This window comes from Oncorhynchus kisutch, linkage group LG25 (assembly GCF_002021735.2).
Source record: "Oncorhynchus kisutch isolate 150728-3 linkage group LG25, Okis_V2, whole genome shotgun sequence".
In the NCBI taxonomy this organism is placed as follows: domain Eukaryota; kingdom Metazoa; phylum Chordata; class Actinopteri; order Salmoniformes; family Salmonidae; genus Oncorhynchus; species Oncorhynchus kisutch.
The window spans coordinates 5,495,448-5,511,535 of NC_034198.2; the positions used below are offsets into that span (position 1 = coordinate 5,495,448).

General features: G+C 44.3%; 1 protein-coding gene across 4 annotated transcripts in view; it reads right to left on the bottom strand.

Moving 5' to 3' along the window:
* Positions 1-215: 215 nt before the first annotated feature.
* Positions 216-16,088, bottom strand: part of LOC109875691 (mediator of RNA polymerase II transcription subunit 24) — a 33,633-nt gene continuing 17,760 nt past the window's right edge. For all 4 annotated transcript variants that reach the window (XM_020468106.2, XM_020468105.2, XM_020468104.2 and 1 more), the window contains exons 20-26: positions 15,138-15,402; positions 7,141-7,322; positions 3,553-3,646; positions 3,308-3,407; positions 1,692-1,772; positions 1,264-1,412; positions 216-652 (exon numbers count right to left, since the gene is read on the bottom strand). In XM_020468106.2, coding sequence (XP_020323695.1) covers positions 536-652; positions 1,264-1,412; positions 1,692-1,772; positions 3,308-3,407; positions 3,553-3,646; positions 7,141-7,322; positions 15,138-15,402 — 988 coding nt within the window. In that variant the 3' untranslated portion in view covers positions 216-535. The remainder of the gene's footprint in view (positions 653-1,263; positions 1,413-1,691; positions 1,773-3,307; positions 3,408-3,552; positions 3,647-7,140; positions 7,323-15,137; positions 15,403-16,088) is intronic.

Here is a 16,088-nt window from a genome sequence, read left to right on the forward strand (position 1 = left end):
TTAATTTCGAGAACTACATATCAATGTCATGTGATCATGACATTCACCAGCCATATTTTTTTACGACAAAATTCAAAGCAAGTCAAGGCAGGACGTCACTGTAAACAATGATACTGGTAACCTATTACTCTCTTACAGTGCTGAAGGTCAATTAACTTGTATTCAACTGTGTGTTTAAGTGAAAATGATAGAAATCTGAAAGATATCAGCATAAATTAACATACATTTGACATGATTCTTTATTATAAAAAGACATTATGTACATTGTATCGATAGGATGCCAGGGGAGTAAAACACCGATATAGCTAACCATAGAGATCAAAATGAAAGACAAACTACCTTCAAATGAATGATGGATGCAACCATGGTTTAATAACATTACTATTTGGTCACCAACTCAGGAGTACGCCGAAACTGGCATGTCTATGCCAGGGTGATGAAACTAAGAAGTTGGGTTCGGCCCTGAGTGACTGGTGGAATAGAATCCATGGAGAAGGCGGTGGTGGGTTGCCGTGCAGTGGACACCATTAGGGGTCTATAAGGCTGAGATGGCCTTGGCTGCCACCCTCCTCCCCAGGGGCAGAGTCAAGTCTGTGATTCCCAAGACCACCCTGGGCTTGGCCAGCGCAGGAAGTTTCACCAGCTCCGAGACCTGGAGAAGGAGACACACACACACACACACACACACACACACACACACACACACACGTGAACAGCTGTGGTATTCTACACATTCTTCACCAACACTCTAAAACCCATCATGGCAGTAATAGAACTTGTATTACGTAAATATCTAATGCTGGAGGTCTCATGCACAATTACTATCAAAGTTGTTAATCACCAACTGCTATCACATGGATAACCCTATCTTCCCTCTCACTACTGTCACGGCCCCTCCTCTGCAGTGCAGGGGCGGTTCTTCCTGCAGGCAGAGGGTCGCTAGTGATTGGAGTCACCTGGGCTCAGGGTATTTAAACTGCTTAACGAATCACTCGTGTCTCTCTCTGCTCCTCCAGGTATGATCCTGTTTGTTTGTTCCTTTGTAGTTTTACTTAGTTTTCACTCAGTCATATTCACACACACAGATTCACGCATCCATGCACTTTACATACACCTTAAATTATGATACTTTCACATCTCATTCCTTTGTTTAAAGTTATAGTTTTGGATTACAATAAAGAACATTTTTGATTGGCCTATACCGGTTGTTCGTGTCCCCTCATTTTTGCCACAGGCTATGAGCCCGCCTGTGACACTACTCACCATGGTGAAAGGCATGAACTGCAGAATGCTTCCGCGGCTGCCCTGCTCCAGACACTCCACACACTCCTCCATGAAGCTCTGCACGAACTGGGTGTGTGGCCCTGCCGTCTTGGAGCCCAGGATGGATGAGATCAGCAGGAAGAGGTTGGCTTCAGAGGAAAAGAGCATGGCAGATGTAAGAGAGGTCAATTAGAGACAAGGAGACAGATTTATTAAGCATTTTTTAAATTAAACAGAAGTTAGAATTAAATTGTAAAATGATCATTATGAGAAGCAATACAACAAATGCACATTTAAAATGATGAAAATATCAGAAGTGGGGAAAACTGTCAATTGCTTAGTAAGAGAACATGCCTTGGTAAGCCATACTGGTAAACCATTGATGCCTGCGAGATGCTAAAGGTTTAAGACAGGTACGTGGTTCTAACCTAGGACACGGTTGAGAGGGTCCCTCATGTTGACCGTGTGGAGCTGGGAAGCCGACAGGGAGGTGGACATGGACCGGTCACCTAACACAACCACAGGAGACAAGGTAAAGATCAAAGGTCATTATAGTGACAATCAATAGGAAAGGAGAAGGGGAAAAGGTCTTCAATAGCAAAGACAAGAGAGTAGGGGGTTATAGGCAGCCAAGGTTAAAGACCCCATAGGGAAATTTTGTCAATACGTCACTGCTCTGATAACTTCCTTATTCAAAGACTCTCCTTATGTCTCAAATCCATAACATCCTGCTCTAAGTTGGCACTGGTCCACTTCCCTTAAATGGATTTCAAAGGAAAGGGCCGGTGTCAGAAAAGGAGGGTGTAAAACGACCGGCGTCAGAAAAGGAGGGTGTAAAACGACCGGTGTCAGAAAAGGAGGGTGTAAAACGACCGGTGTCAGAAAAGGGTGTAAAACGACAGGTGTCAGAAAAGAAAGGAAGAAGGACTGGGGGAGGGGAAATGGGGATACCTAGTCAGTTGTACAACTGAATGCCTTCAACTGAAATGTGTCTTCAGCATTTAACACTCTGAATCAGAGAGATGCGGGGGCTGCATTGATCGACATCCTCGTCTTTGGCGCCCGGGGAACAGTGGGTTAACTGCCTTGCTCAGGGGCAGAACGACAGAATTTTACCTTGTCAGCTCGGGGAGTCGATCCAGCAACCTTTTGGTTATGGCCCAATGCTCTAACCACTAGGCTACCTGCCACCCTGGTGTAGGAGACGAAGGGTAAAAAGGACTGCTGAAATGCTAATTACTGAAGTGAGTCTAACGACACTCCTTTCTATTTCAGGGAAATGGCAGAGAAAGACAAATGTCTAAATAACTGTTTTCCATCCACTACTCTACACATTACATCTCACTTCACTTCGTGTGTTTGCCCAAAATGTCCCTCTACGGCCCCTTTTTGCACATTGGGTTTCTACCAGACACTAATTAGTTTAATTACACTAGTGGTGTTTTTACTAATGCCCCTATCACCCTAGTGACATGAATTGTTTCAAAGTAACAAAAGCCTTGATGAACCATGAGCCATGCAGGCGTCATCAAAGTGACGTTCCGAAGACAGTATTTCACAAAAGTCTTACACTGCTTGGAAGGCTCAGGTACAAGCTCATTTCCCTGTCATTTGGTTGAGAGAACTTGTGTCTACTTGCTGCTGTTGATGGTGATTCAAAACCTTACTCAGTTTTAACCTTCATAGAATCTGGGTGGAGGCATTCATCCCGAGGCAATTGTGATGTCACATGAAAAGATCGTATATTCCCAACGTCAGAGTAAAAAGCCACGTAAGAAAAAGAGAAGAAAAAAAAGAGACTTGAAACTTGCGCTCTCCTGCAGTGAGCAGAATATAAAAATACTATCAACTATTATCGTTATATGTAGGGCTGCATTCAGCAGGCACAACGTTGTGGAACATTTCAGACAGAAATATATGATGCTGGGAACAAACATGCCTCTGACTAGAATAAGGAACCATATGAGCTCTATTCATAACATTTTTATTTACAACTTTTGTCCACTGATGTACTTTCTTTGACACCAGAAAACAGCAAACTGACCTGGACTAGAAAGGACCACCGGCTCGTCCTCGTTGGAGCTGAGCAGACGCATGAGCTTTGAGGGCTGCGTATCGTCTAGAGGGAACAAGCTACTGTAGTCCTGGGGTCAACAAGAGGCATGTTAGACTACATTACCCATAGCACTGTGGAAACACGGCAATATAGTTTGTGTGCGCATAAAGTGTTGTAACTTCATTAAATGCACTTTAAATAAATTGTGATTTGATTTTTGCCTGTGTTGTTACCTCGATATCCTCCCGTTGCCTCTTGCGTTGTCGAGCTGAGGCCTGGCCTTTGTGGTGAGTGGAGAAGGAACTGAGAGCACACCATACAGACAGCCTGGAGAACAAGAGGACAAGACTGTCAACAATGGAACACTGCCAAAACCAACAGTAAAGATGCAGAGATGAGGAATATATTTGTTAAAATAAGATTTAGGAAAAGATAACCAATTTATTCAGTAATTCATTACATATATATACTGTACAGGGAAGATCCATAACTAGGGCCTGCTTCACAGGCAAAGATTAAGCCTAGTCCTGGGGCCGTATCCACAAAGCATCTCAGAAAAGGTCCTAGGAATACTGTTAAAACCTGTTTTAAGACCATAACAAAAACTCCCAGCTCAGAGTAGGTTTAATTTCAGTCAAAATTGTGAATTTCCTGTGTTTTTTATACAGTATTCCATACTGTGGAGGTTGGAATAATACTGTGAATTATCTGGATAATGCCCTTTTAGTGTAAAAGCTGTTAGAAAAGACAGCCTGAAATTTGTGCCAGTTTGGTGGGATTACATTGACCTGTTTTGGTGACATCACCAGGCGGTAAATTAGATAATAAGCCAATAAGAAAGAGAGTTCCAAACCTCTGCCCATAACAGTTCCCTTCCTCACACTCAGACCACTCCCATACAGTCCTATCTAAATTCTTACTTTGTAAGGGAGTGTAGCACCCATTTCTCAATGCCAGAAACACATATAATTGTAACTTGAAAACATTCTCAAATTACAATCAATTGTTCTATATCATAATGATGTTCTAAAAGTTGGGTTTGAGATTTTCCAGCTTCGGAAACAATCCAACACCCCGCCGACAGCATCACAGGATACATGTGAGAATGAGGCAGGCGAATTGGGCGTCTACTCATCAAGCATCTCAAAAAGCCTTCAGTGAGCATGGAAGTGAAACGGGTAAATGAAAGAGCTAGCTTGCTATCTATATGCTAACTTTAGCTAGCCATAGCGCATTTAGCTCAGGTCTTCCTTCTAAATAACACTGATTAAAAAAAACTAACCAAATGTAAGCATGATTGCTAACTGCTGATGCTGTCATACTATAGATAGTACAAGCCTATGGGAAAGAGTAGTTTTGACCGCGATGGAGGTCACTAGGCAGGTTTCAATTGACCCAGGTTTATTCAACCAAAGCAATGGCGCAAAAAAATATATAATTCCGACGTGTAATGGAATCGGCAGATATAGGAGAAATGTTCTAAAGATCGTCAAAATTTGTAGGGTGGATTTTTCTGCTGTCCGACTTTATTGGCGACAAGTGATAATGGAAACTGTTTTTCCCGAATAAATTATTATTGCCTAATCATTTTGAAGGACCTTGGGCACGTGATATCACCGTGTAACTAGAAAGCTCCAATTATTTCTAGAGGCCTGTCTTGCAAAATAGAAAATATTAAACTATAAAAACAAGGTTTCTCTGTAGGACAAGACTTTTCCTGACTTTCAAGGATGCCTGAATTGCTTTGGTTTTGCTACTATTACTGTATAGAGCAAGTTCTGTTGTAATTCAGCCATTCTGTGGCTCAGAAGTTGTATATACAGCCCACCAAGTGTGGGCTAAACTGAAATGCCACACTTCAGCCATGGATCCGATTACAGATCTGGTGGCATTTCAGAGAAGCTTATGGTGAAAAATTGCAAGATTATGTTAATACTTTAATTGCATCAAATGGTTGTTTTATGCAACAGAATACAGGATTCTTATAACTATTGTGTTTGTTCAATTGAGGATGGGCCTCTGGGAGATAACACTGACAGGAGATTTACAATGTCTTTTGGGTGATAAAACCTAGATATCACATTCCAGAGCACGAGTTAATGTTTCTGTTCTATATGGTACCAGGGAGAGATGACCCTAGGGCCAGACCCTGGTCTATACAATGAAAGATAACTGAATACTAAGTATCTGTCATACAAATCTTAACCTTGTGACCCATCCTATACATCTGTTGTTTGTCATGTAGGTTGAAAGGGGTGTATCTTGGCTATAAAATACCTTTGTACTTTTGTCTCTGGGCTCTCTCAATGAATCACCCGAGCATGAATCGTCAACCAGCCATCATTATCGTAGAGCACTCAATTGATATATGTGTGTTGCATTGACCTGCTTCCTTATTAATAAGTGATTAAAGATTTAGTTTAAGTACAACTCTGACTTGTGTTGATAATTTCTTTACTAGAAACCACAAGCTCCATAGCCATGCTTCCTTTGGAGGGCTGCATTGTATATTTTGCTCAATGGGAAAGTTTATTTTGGGATCAATGTTGTCATAGTAGCTTCTTTAACAAGAAGCAACTAACATTAGCTTGCTATAGTTAGCTATCCTCTTCCTCCATTTCTGAATTAATTAATGGCTATTTCTTTCTAGCTGGCGAAATGAGCTTGATTTTGTTTGTGTACTGCCATATGTCGATAACATAGCAAAGTTTGTTACTGGTATGGGCTATTAAATATGCTAACTCTAGCCGGCTAGATGGTGATAGCCGCAAGCTAAAACCGGGGAGAGAATCGACTGTGTTTCATCTGCTGCTGGCTTGCTAATGTTCACTCAAATACTTATTTCTTTTAAACTTATTTCCACATGTAATTGATTAAAATCGATTTATATTCTATAAATATTACGTCAATATGTTGTGAATATTGTAGAAAAATCCTCAGACGTTTTCCATACTAGAAAGGGGCACTTACAGTTGACCATGTACAGTAGGCTATACAGGCAATATGTTCCTCCACTGTGTGAATCAGATATTACGATCTTGCGTTCAGGGCTTTCTGGCAGTCAGGTTTTTTTAAATGTATATGCGGGAGCATAAATTGTACAATTGTAGTTATAATATCACTGTTATATCAACACACTCGTCATTCCCGTTTAACCACTAAATCGCTTTGGCACAGTAGGCGTCAAGTCACAAATGTTGCATCAAACATTTGAAAGGTCTCATTTCCATCGAACACAATCAACGTTAACATAGGCCCTAGATACCTTCAATTGCTTAATTTATTGGAATGGACAATTTAGGCATCTTTTTGAAATACCAAGATGTAGGTTAATTAAAGAAAATAATTATTTATTAGCATAGTGGTTATAAGTCTATATAGGCGCCTCAATGTGAAATGATCAAAAGCGCTGAATGTTGAATGTAGGTCTAGATTTATTTATCTAGGCAAGTCAGTTAAGAACAAATTATTATTTACAATGACGGCCTACCCCGGTTAAACCCGGACGACGCTGGGCCAATTATGCGCCGCCCTATGGGACTCACAATCACGTCCGGACGTGATACTGCCTGGACTCGAATCAGGGACTGTAGTGACGCCTCTCGCACTAAGATGCAGTGCCTTAGACCGCTGCGCCACTCGGGAGACCCAATTTATGGATTGATCATATAGAAATATCAAAACAGTCATTCAACAACTCCAAAGCAAACTGCATGTGGCACAGGAAACACTACAGTCACCTATTAAGCCAGGTAGCTAGCTAGCACATGGCACAGACATCACATAGTCACTGAGAGACTACACTAGGAGGACAGTCTTACTTGGCCAAGGCCTTGCCGGGCGGGTCTGCCAGGCTGTGCCAGTGGGCTGAGTCTGTGAGCAGGTTGGGCAGGATGTGGCCCAGCAGGGTGAGAGTGATCTGCTGGGTGTCCAGGCAAAAGATGCTGTAGAGCAGTTCCACCACCCGGTTGGCCCACTCCTGGCGAGTCTCCTTCAGCAGCTCCTGAGTCACACACAGAAATTAGGAATGGATTAATACACACTCTATACCCTCCATACTCAGCTGGCGGACTGGATCTGGATCATATAAACACACATAAGACATGGAAGAATGTATATAATTGCAGGAAATAAACTTTTAAAAAACAGCAAAACAAATCTCTGCCCATGCGAAATGTGTAGAATTGTGGGAAATTAGCTTGTAAATGGCAAAATTCTCTCCACCAACAAGAGGGGTGTGAACAGTTTGGGGTCACATGGGTTGCGAGGTGGGGGTTTGTTATTAGGCCGATAAATTACATTATCCATCCGGACCTTTGCCAACTAGGAAATGTGTGTGACCGGACCTTCTCAAATAGTAGTAGAGTACCCCTGCCCTATATAGTTAGAGTAAATGCTCACATACAAACAACTTGAATATTCAAAAATCACTATTGAGTGGTCAGATTTTTTGGGGGAAAAGTGCAGTTGATTAAGTAAAAGTTTACTTTTACATTACAAATTCTTTTAAAATGAAAACACATTGAAATGTAGTTATTTGAGATTAAGCAACTGCAGCTTTAGACAACACGTGGCTTTGTTTACAATTAGGCTGCATCTTTTGGTGGTTTTAGTGCGCACCATGTGATTGTCATTTTCTTGTTAATTTTCTCTCTCATGTTGCGTTTCACATGAAAAGGCAAATGTACTTTGGTAGCGCGCATTTATCCCTTTCCGGCCTGACACACAACTGTTTGCATTTTCCCCAATTCAAATAGACCGGTTATCTGACACAAATCCAAATTCAGCAAACCAATTATAGTACAGTATGAGGATACACAGAAACTGCTGCACCAATAGAAATCCCCGATCACGCATGTATGCGATGTTATGGCCACGTGATTTAATGCCCTGCACCTCTTCGATATAAAGCTGTTTTTGATGAAAATGAAAACGTCTCTGTTACAACCTTGTGACAATGACAATTTCAGCTAATTGAGATATTGTCTCGAATCTAGGTTTTGCATTTAGGCTGAGAAAATTAACATCTAAGGAAAATGTTTCACTTTCCAAACCCAGGTCTGGTCGGACGAGGCTGCTTCGCATGCGTTCCCAGAAGTCTCAAAGTTGCGCCACTGGGTTTAGAAACTGTGCCCAAACATTTTATTCATAGGCTGTCGACTGAAATGCAACGCTATAGGCTTGCTAGCACTGGCAGCCACCCAAAAGTAATTTAGTTAACCAAAACAGGAACATAGCAAAATGAGGCAACAAAACTATTATTTTCAGACAGTGCGACATAACATTAAAAGGTTTTTTATCATGACGAACATCAGCTTCATCTTTCACAGCAACGCTATCCCAAACTCCTTTATTACGACGGGACACTCGATTTCAGAACCCTGGACAGCGGTAGATGTACACAGCAATAACAGCCTTAAACTCTAAGCTTAGAGAGAAAAATCCCATCTGTCCTTTAAAATCAACAAAGAAACGACTGAAACAACTTTAGATTATTTTTTTTTACATCGACTTGAAATCTGTAAGTAAAATCACAACCAAGACATCTTAAAATCAAATCAATAAACACAAACCTATTGTCAATGCACAATGCAGTTGAATGTGAGAAAATGTAGTCTGCCTATACATTTCATTTAGCAAAGATGTACCATTTAGTTTTCCACAGGCATTATTGACGCTTATGATGAGAGCTAAGTTCCTAGAGAGAATCTACTCAAACGGTCTCCTGATCACTACCCATTCACCATGGGAAATGTGTATTCTCTCTCGCCCAGCTATCAGAAGGCGGCTGGAGATGGGCCCGCAATGTTGGGCAACGACAACAGTTCAGAACAGCAGGAACGCCAAAGAGAAGAACCTGAAGCATCGCTCGCTCATCAACATAAAGCGAAAGAAGGGCTCCAAGAAGGCGCAGCCTAACGGGAACAACCAGAACAATGTGACCCACCTCAACAATGAGAACCTGGGGAAGTACAAGTCCCGCACCAATCTGTACACACACAACCAGGACCAGAACACCCCAGACCTGGGACAGGAGCTCTGACAACGCCTCCTAGCCGGACAAGAACACCCCCCTGACACACCCAAGAGGGTGATGGTCCAGGCCTTCACCGGCAAGCTGCTGCGCTTCCTGTTCCTAACGACATAGGGCTGTGGCTGCAGAGCATGGACCGCTTCCTGCTCCATCACGATTGGGGGAATCAGAGCATCCTCACCCCCAGCCAACGTGGTGTTGTCTACATGCTTTGCCGCAAAGGTAGTCTTCGCCGAGGCAGCCACCGAGCACCAGCTGGAGGCCATGGTGATCCCCTGCCTCTATCTGACCTGCTCCTACTTGGGGCAACAAGACCTCCCCACTCAGACCCTTCCTGGTGGAGAGGTCCAGGGATATCTTCCGGGAGCGCTGCCTGTCCATCATCAACCTAATGAGTGCCAACATGCTCGAGATGAGCACGGACCTGCATTATTTCTTCCAGCTGAAGAACGAGAGCCAGAAAGAAGATGAGCCGCTTACTCAACGTTAGCTCATCTGATGTTGTAACGTTAGCTACCGTTAACATTAGCTGTCTGACTATTAGCCAGCTAATTTTCACACCATGAACTCAATTATTTAAATCAGTTAAGTTGGCAAATGTTGCTCAACATTTCTCTGGCTAGCTAATGGAGAATTCGATTCAGCTAGCAAGATACTTAACAATGCTAACAATACTTGTTCCACCACACTTTCTCCCTCACCTCAAACTTTACAAATGCCAGTTTTCAGTTACAGCTCATGAAGTACACCTCATCACCTTCTCACCCCCGTCTCCTCTTCGTTATCATTCAGGGGACGCGCTGCTGTAACTGAAAAGGCAGATTGCCACTCTCCGCTATCTTTCCAGAGCGTGTGCTGATGCTGTAACTAGCAAGCTGTCTCTTCAGTTGCATGCTGATGCTGTAACTAGCAAGCTGTCTCTTCAGTTGCATGCTGATGCTGTAACTAGCAAGCTGTCTCTTCTCTCCTCGGTTGCGTGCTGATGCTGTAACTAGCAAGCTGTCTCTTCAGTTGCATGCTGATGCTGTAACTAGCAAGCTGTCTCTTCTCTCCTCGGTTGCGTGCTGATGCTGTAACTAGCAAGCTGTCTCTTCAGTTGCATGCTGATGTTGTAACTAGCAAGCTGTCTCTTCTCTCCTCGGTTGCGTGCTGATGCTGTAACTAGCAAGCTGTCTCTTCAGTTGCGTGCTGATGCTGTAACTAGCAAGCTGTCTCTTCAGTTGCATGCTGATGTTGTAACTAGCAAGCTGTCTCTTCTCTCCTCGGTTGCGTGCTGATGCTGTAACTAGCAAGCTGTCTCTTCAGTTGCATGCTGATGTTGTAACTAGCAAGCTGTCTCTCTCCTCGGTTGCGTGCTGATGCTGTAACTAGCAAGCTGTCTCTTCAGTTGCGTGCTGATGCTGTAACTAGCAAGCTGTCTCTTCTCAGTTGCGTGCTGATGCTGTAACTAGCAAGCTGTCTCTTCTCTCCTCGGTTGCGTGCTGATGCTGTAACTAGCAAGCTGTCTCTTCTCTCCTCGGTTGCGTGCTGATGCTGTAACTAGCAAGCTGTCTCTTCAGTTGCATGCTGATGTTGTAACTAGCAAGCTGTCTCTCTCCTCGGTTGCGTGCTGATGCTGTAACTAGCAAGCTGTCTCTTCAGTTGCGTGCTGATGCTGTAACTAGCAAGCTGTCTCTTCTCAGTTGCGTGCTGATGCTGTAACTAGCAAGCTGTCTCTTCTCTCCTCGGTTGCGTGCTGATGCTGTAACTAGCAAGCTGTCTCTTCTCTCCTCGGTTGCGTGCTGATGCTGTAACTAGCAAGCTGTCTCTTCTCTCCTCGGTTGCGTGCTGATGCTGTAACTAGCAAGCTGTCTCTTCAGTTGCGTGCTGATGCTGTAACTAGCAAGCTGTCTCTTCAGTTGCATGCTGATGCTGTAACTAGCAAGCTGTCTCTTCTCTCCTCGGTTGCGTGCTGATGCTGTAACTAGCAAGCTGTCTCTCTCCTCGGATGCGTGCTGATGCTGTAACTAGCAAGCTGTCTCTTCAGTTGCGTGCTGATGCTGTAACTAGCAAGCTGTCTCTTCTCAGTTGCGTGCTGATGCTGTAACTAGCAAGCTGTCTCTTCTCTCCTCGGTTGCGTGCTGATGCTGTAACTAGCAAGCTGTCTCTTCTCTCCTCGGTTGCGTGCTGATGCTGTAACTAGCAAGCTGTCTCTTCAGTTGCATGCTGATGCTGTAACTAGCAAGCTGTCTCTTCAGTTGCGTGCTGATGCTGTAACTAGCAAGCTGTCTCTTCAGTTGCATGCTGATGTTGTAACTAGCAAGCTGTCTCTTCTCTCCTCGGTTGCGTGCTGATGCTGTAACTAGCAAGCTGTCTCTTCTCTCCTCGGTTGCGTGCTGATGCTGTAACTAGCAAGCTGTCTCTTCAGTTGCATGCTGATGCTGTAACTAGCAAGCTGTCTCTTCTCAGTTGCGTGCTGATGCTGTAACTAGCAAGCTGTCTCTTCTCAGTTGCGTGCTGATGCTGTAACTAGCAAGCTGTCTCTTCTCAGTTGCGTGCTGATGCTGTAACTAGCAAGCTGTCTCTCTCCTCGGTTGCGTGCTGATGCTGTAACTAGCAAGCTGTCTCTTCTCAGTTGCGTGCTGATGCTGTAACTAGCAAGCTGTCTCTTCTCAGTTGCGTGCTGATGCTGTAACTAGCAAGCTGTCTCTTCTCAGTTGCGTGCTGATGCTGTAACTAGCAAGCTGTCTCTTCTCTCCTCGGTTGCGTGCTGATGCTGTAACTAGCAAGCTGTCTCTTCTCTCCTCGGTTGCGTGCTGATGCTGTAACTAGCAAGCTGTCTCTTCTCTCCTCGGTTGCGTGCTGATGCTGTAACTAGCAAGCTGTCTCTTCTCTCCTCGGTTGCGTGCTGATGCTGTAACTAGCAAGCTGTCTCTTCAGTTGCATGCTGATGCTGTAACTAGCAAGCTGTCTCTTCTCTCCTCGGTTGCGTGCTGATGCTGTAACTAGCAAGCTGTCTCTTCAGTTGCATGCTGATGTTGTAACTAGCAAGCTGTCTCTTCTCTCCTCGGTTGCGTGCTGATGCTGTAACTAGCAAGCTGTCTCTTCAGTTGCGTGCTGATGCTGTAACTAGCAAGCTGTCTCTTCAGTTGCATGCTGATGTTGTAACTAGCAAGCTGTCTCTTCTCTCCTCGGTTGCGTGCTGATGCTGTAACTAGCAAGCTGTCTCTTCAGTTGCATGCTGATGTTGTAACTAGCAAGCTGTCTCTCTCCTCGGTTGCGTGCTGATGCTGTAACTAGCAAGCTGTCTCTTCAGTTGCGTGCTGATGCTGTAACTAGCAAGCTGTCTCTTCTCAGTTGCGTGCTGATGCTGTAACTAGCAAGCTGTCTCTTCTCTCCTCGGTTGCGTGCTGATGCTGTAACTAGCAAGCTGTCTCTTCTCTCCTCGGTTGCGTGCTGATGCTGTAACTAGCAAGCTGTCTCTTCAGTTGCATGCTGATGTTGTAACTAGCAAGCTGTCTCTCTCCTCGGTTGCGTGCTGATGCTGTAACTAGCAAGCTGTCTCTTCAGTTGCGTGCTGATGCTGTAACTAGCAAGCTGTCTCTTCTCAGTTGCGTGCTGATGCTGTAACTAGCAAGCTGTCTCTTCTCTCCTCGGTTGCGTGCTGATGCTGTAACTAGCAAGCTGTCTCTTCTCTCCTCGGTTGCGTGCTGATGCTGTAACTAGCAAGCTGTCTCTTCTCTCCTCGGTTGCGTGCTGATGCTGTAACTAGCAAGCTGTCTCTTCAGTTGCGTGCTGATGCTGTAACTAGCAAGCTGTCTCTTCAGTTGCATGCTGATGCTGTAACTAGCAAGCTGTCTCTTCTCTCCTCGGTTGCGTGCTGATGCTGTAACTAGCAAGCTGTCTCTCTCCTCGGATGCGTGCTGATGCTGTAACTAGCAAGCTGTCTCTTCAGTTGCGTGCTGATGCTGTAACTAGCAAGCTGTCTCTTCTCAGTTGCGTGCTGATGCTGTAACTAGCAAGCTGTCTCTTCTCTCCTCGGTTGCGTGCTGATGCTGTAACTAGCAAGCTGTCTCTTCTCTCCTCGGTTGCGTGCTGATGCTGTAACTAGCAAGCTGTCTCTTCAGTTGCATGCTGATGCTGTAACTAGCAAGCTGTCTCTTCAGTTGCGTGCTGATGCTGTAACTAGCAAGCTGTCTCTTCAGTTGCATGCTGATGTTGTAACTAGCAAGCTGTCTCTTCTCTCCTCGGTTGCGTGCTGATGCTGTAACTAGCAAGCTGTCTCTTCTCTCCTCGGTTGCGTGCTGATGCTGTAACTAGCAAGCTGTCTCTTCAGTTGCATGCTGATGCTGTAACTAGCAAGCTGTCTCTTCTCAGTTGCGTGCTGATGCTGTAACTAGCAAGCTGTCTCTTCTCAGTTGCGTGCTGATGCTGTAACTAGCAAGCTGTCTCTTCTCAGTTGCGTGCTGATGCTGTAACTAGCAAGCTGTCTCTCTCCTCGGTTGCGTGCTGATGCTGTAACTAGCAAGCTGTCTCTTCTCAGTTGCGTGCTGATGCTGTAACTAGCAAGCTGTCTCTTCTCAGTTGCGTGCTGATGCTGTAACTAGCAAGCTGTCTCTTCTCAGTTGCGTGCTGATGCTGTAACTAGCAAGCTGTCTCTTCTCTCCTCGGTTGCGTGCTGATGCTGTAACTAGCAAGCTGTCTCTTCTCTCCTCGGTTGCGTGCTGATGCTGTAACTAGCAAGCTGTCTCTTCTCTCCTCGGTTGCGTGCTGATGCTGTAACTAGCAAGCTGTCTCTTCAGTTGCATGCTGATGTTGTAACTAGCAAGCTGTCTCTTCTCTCTTCAGTTGCATGCTGATGCTGTAACTAGCAAGCTGTCTCTTCAGTTGCGTGCTGATGCTGTAACTAGCAAGCTGTCTCTTCTCAGTTGCGTGCTGATGCTGTAACTAGCAAGCTGTCTCTTCTCAGTTGCGTGCTGATGCTGTAACTAGCAAGCTGTCTCTTCTCTCCTCAGTTGCGTGCTGATGCTGTAACTAGCAAGTTGTCTCTTCAGTTGCATGCTGATGCTGTAACTAGCAAGTTGTCTCTTCAGTTGCATGCTGATGCTGTAACTAGCAAGCTGTCTCTTCAGTTGTGTGCTGATGCTGTAACTAGCAAGCTGTCTCTTCAGTTGCATGCTGATGCTGTAACTAGCAAACTGTCTCTTCAGTTGTGTGCTGATGCTGTAACTAGCAAGCTGTCTCTTCAGTTGTGTGCTGTGCTGCATTATGTTATTTGAATGATTGGCTGAACCTTGGATACAGCCAGTATTACTCCCAATGTGCATCACTACACTTACAGCCAGTAGTGATCCAAAGCCCCCCCCCCCTCAAACTTCTCATCGGATCTACATGAATCACGTATGTCACCTATTTTGGATTCAAAACGGCAAATTTTGCAGAAAGGTGACTAGTTTGCATCCCTGTTCTTTCCATTTGATATGTAAATTAAGTGCATCTGCATTAGTCAAAACTAGTTTAGCTATGCTTGCTAATAGGCTATTTGATTACTAGGAAATTACTTTATACCTTTGTCAAAGTAGAAAAAAAGATGTCTAATTCATATTGTGCTATAAGACATTAAGCATAACAATGTTTAACTAGTGCTCCATCTTTGATAAATCTTGTAGGCGTGAAAATGCATCAAAATAAATCGTAGCCGATTGTCACCTTGCAAGGTTTCCAAAAGACCAAAGTACAGTAACACCACTGTTGTACAGGTCAACCGCCCCTTTACCCCCACCCCATCTCATAACATTCACTAACCTTGACCAGGTTGTTGGTGAACCAGAACACCCCTCCTGTGTGCAGCAGGCTCTCAAAGAGGTGTAGCGCGCCGCTGTCCACCCAGCCCTTCCACAGCACCGAGCGGAATTGCTTGCGGAGGGCCTCATGGATGGGCTCCTTGGCCGAGAGCAGGTTGCGGTAGGGGATGGGCTCCTGGCCCTCCATGGGCGGCCGCAGGGCCAGGCCTGTCTGCTGGAATACGTCAGCACACATGTTCTCCAGGATGGAACTCATGATCACCACCCTGGGGGAGGGAGAGATGAAGGGTTAATGAGCTTGTGCTTGCGTGATTTTCACTCTGGTTGCTATACATTGGTGGTGAATTATGGGAGTTGCCTGATTACAATGTGAAACGGGTTGAACACTAAGGAAGGTGATACAAATCATTCAATCCGTTCCCGTCATCATCGGCTGACCCCCTTTTAAAACGTCAGTGTTAACTAGAATTTGTCTGGTTGATTAGACATCTGCTCAGTGGCTAAATAATCAGGCTAATGCTTTGGTTGTTCAAAAACTTTGTCCAGTGGCAGTGCATGTGTAGAGCTGTGTGCGTGTCAGGCCTTGGTTCAAATACTATTTCAAATATATCAATTACTTTCAAATACTTTTCAAAGTATTGTGATGTTATATTTGAAAAGACAAGTCGTTGAGTATTGGAATGCATTTGGAAACACACTTGGACAGTATTGGCATGTATTTGAAAATACTCAAATACACTCCCATACATTTAACAAAGGTTTTGAAAATACTCCCATACACTCCCATACATTTAACAAAGGTTTTGAAAATACTCCCATACACTCCCATACATTTAACAAAGGTTTTGAAAATACTCCCATACACTCCCATACATTTAACAAAGGTTTTGAAAATACTCAAATACACTCCCATACATTTAACAAAGGTTTTGAAAATAGTATTTGAAATAAG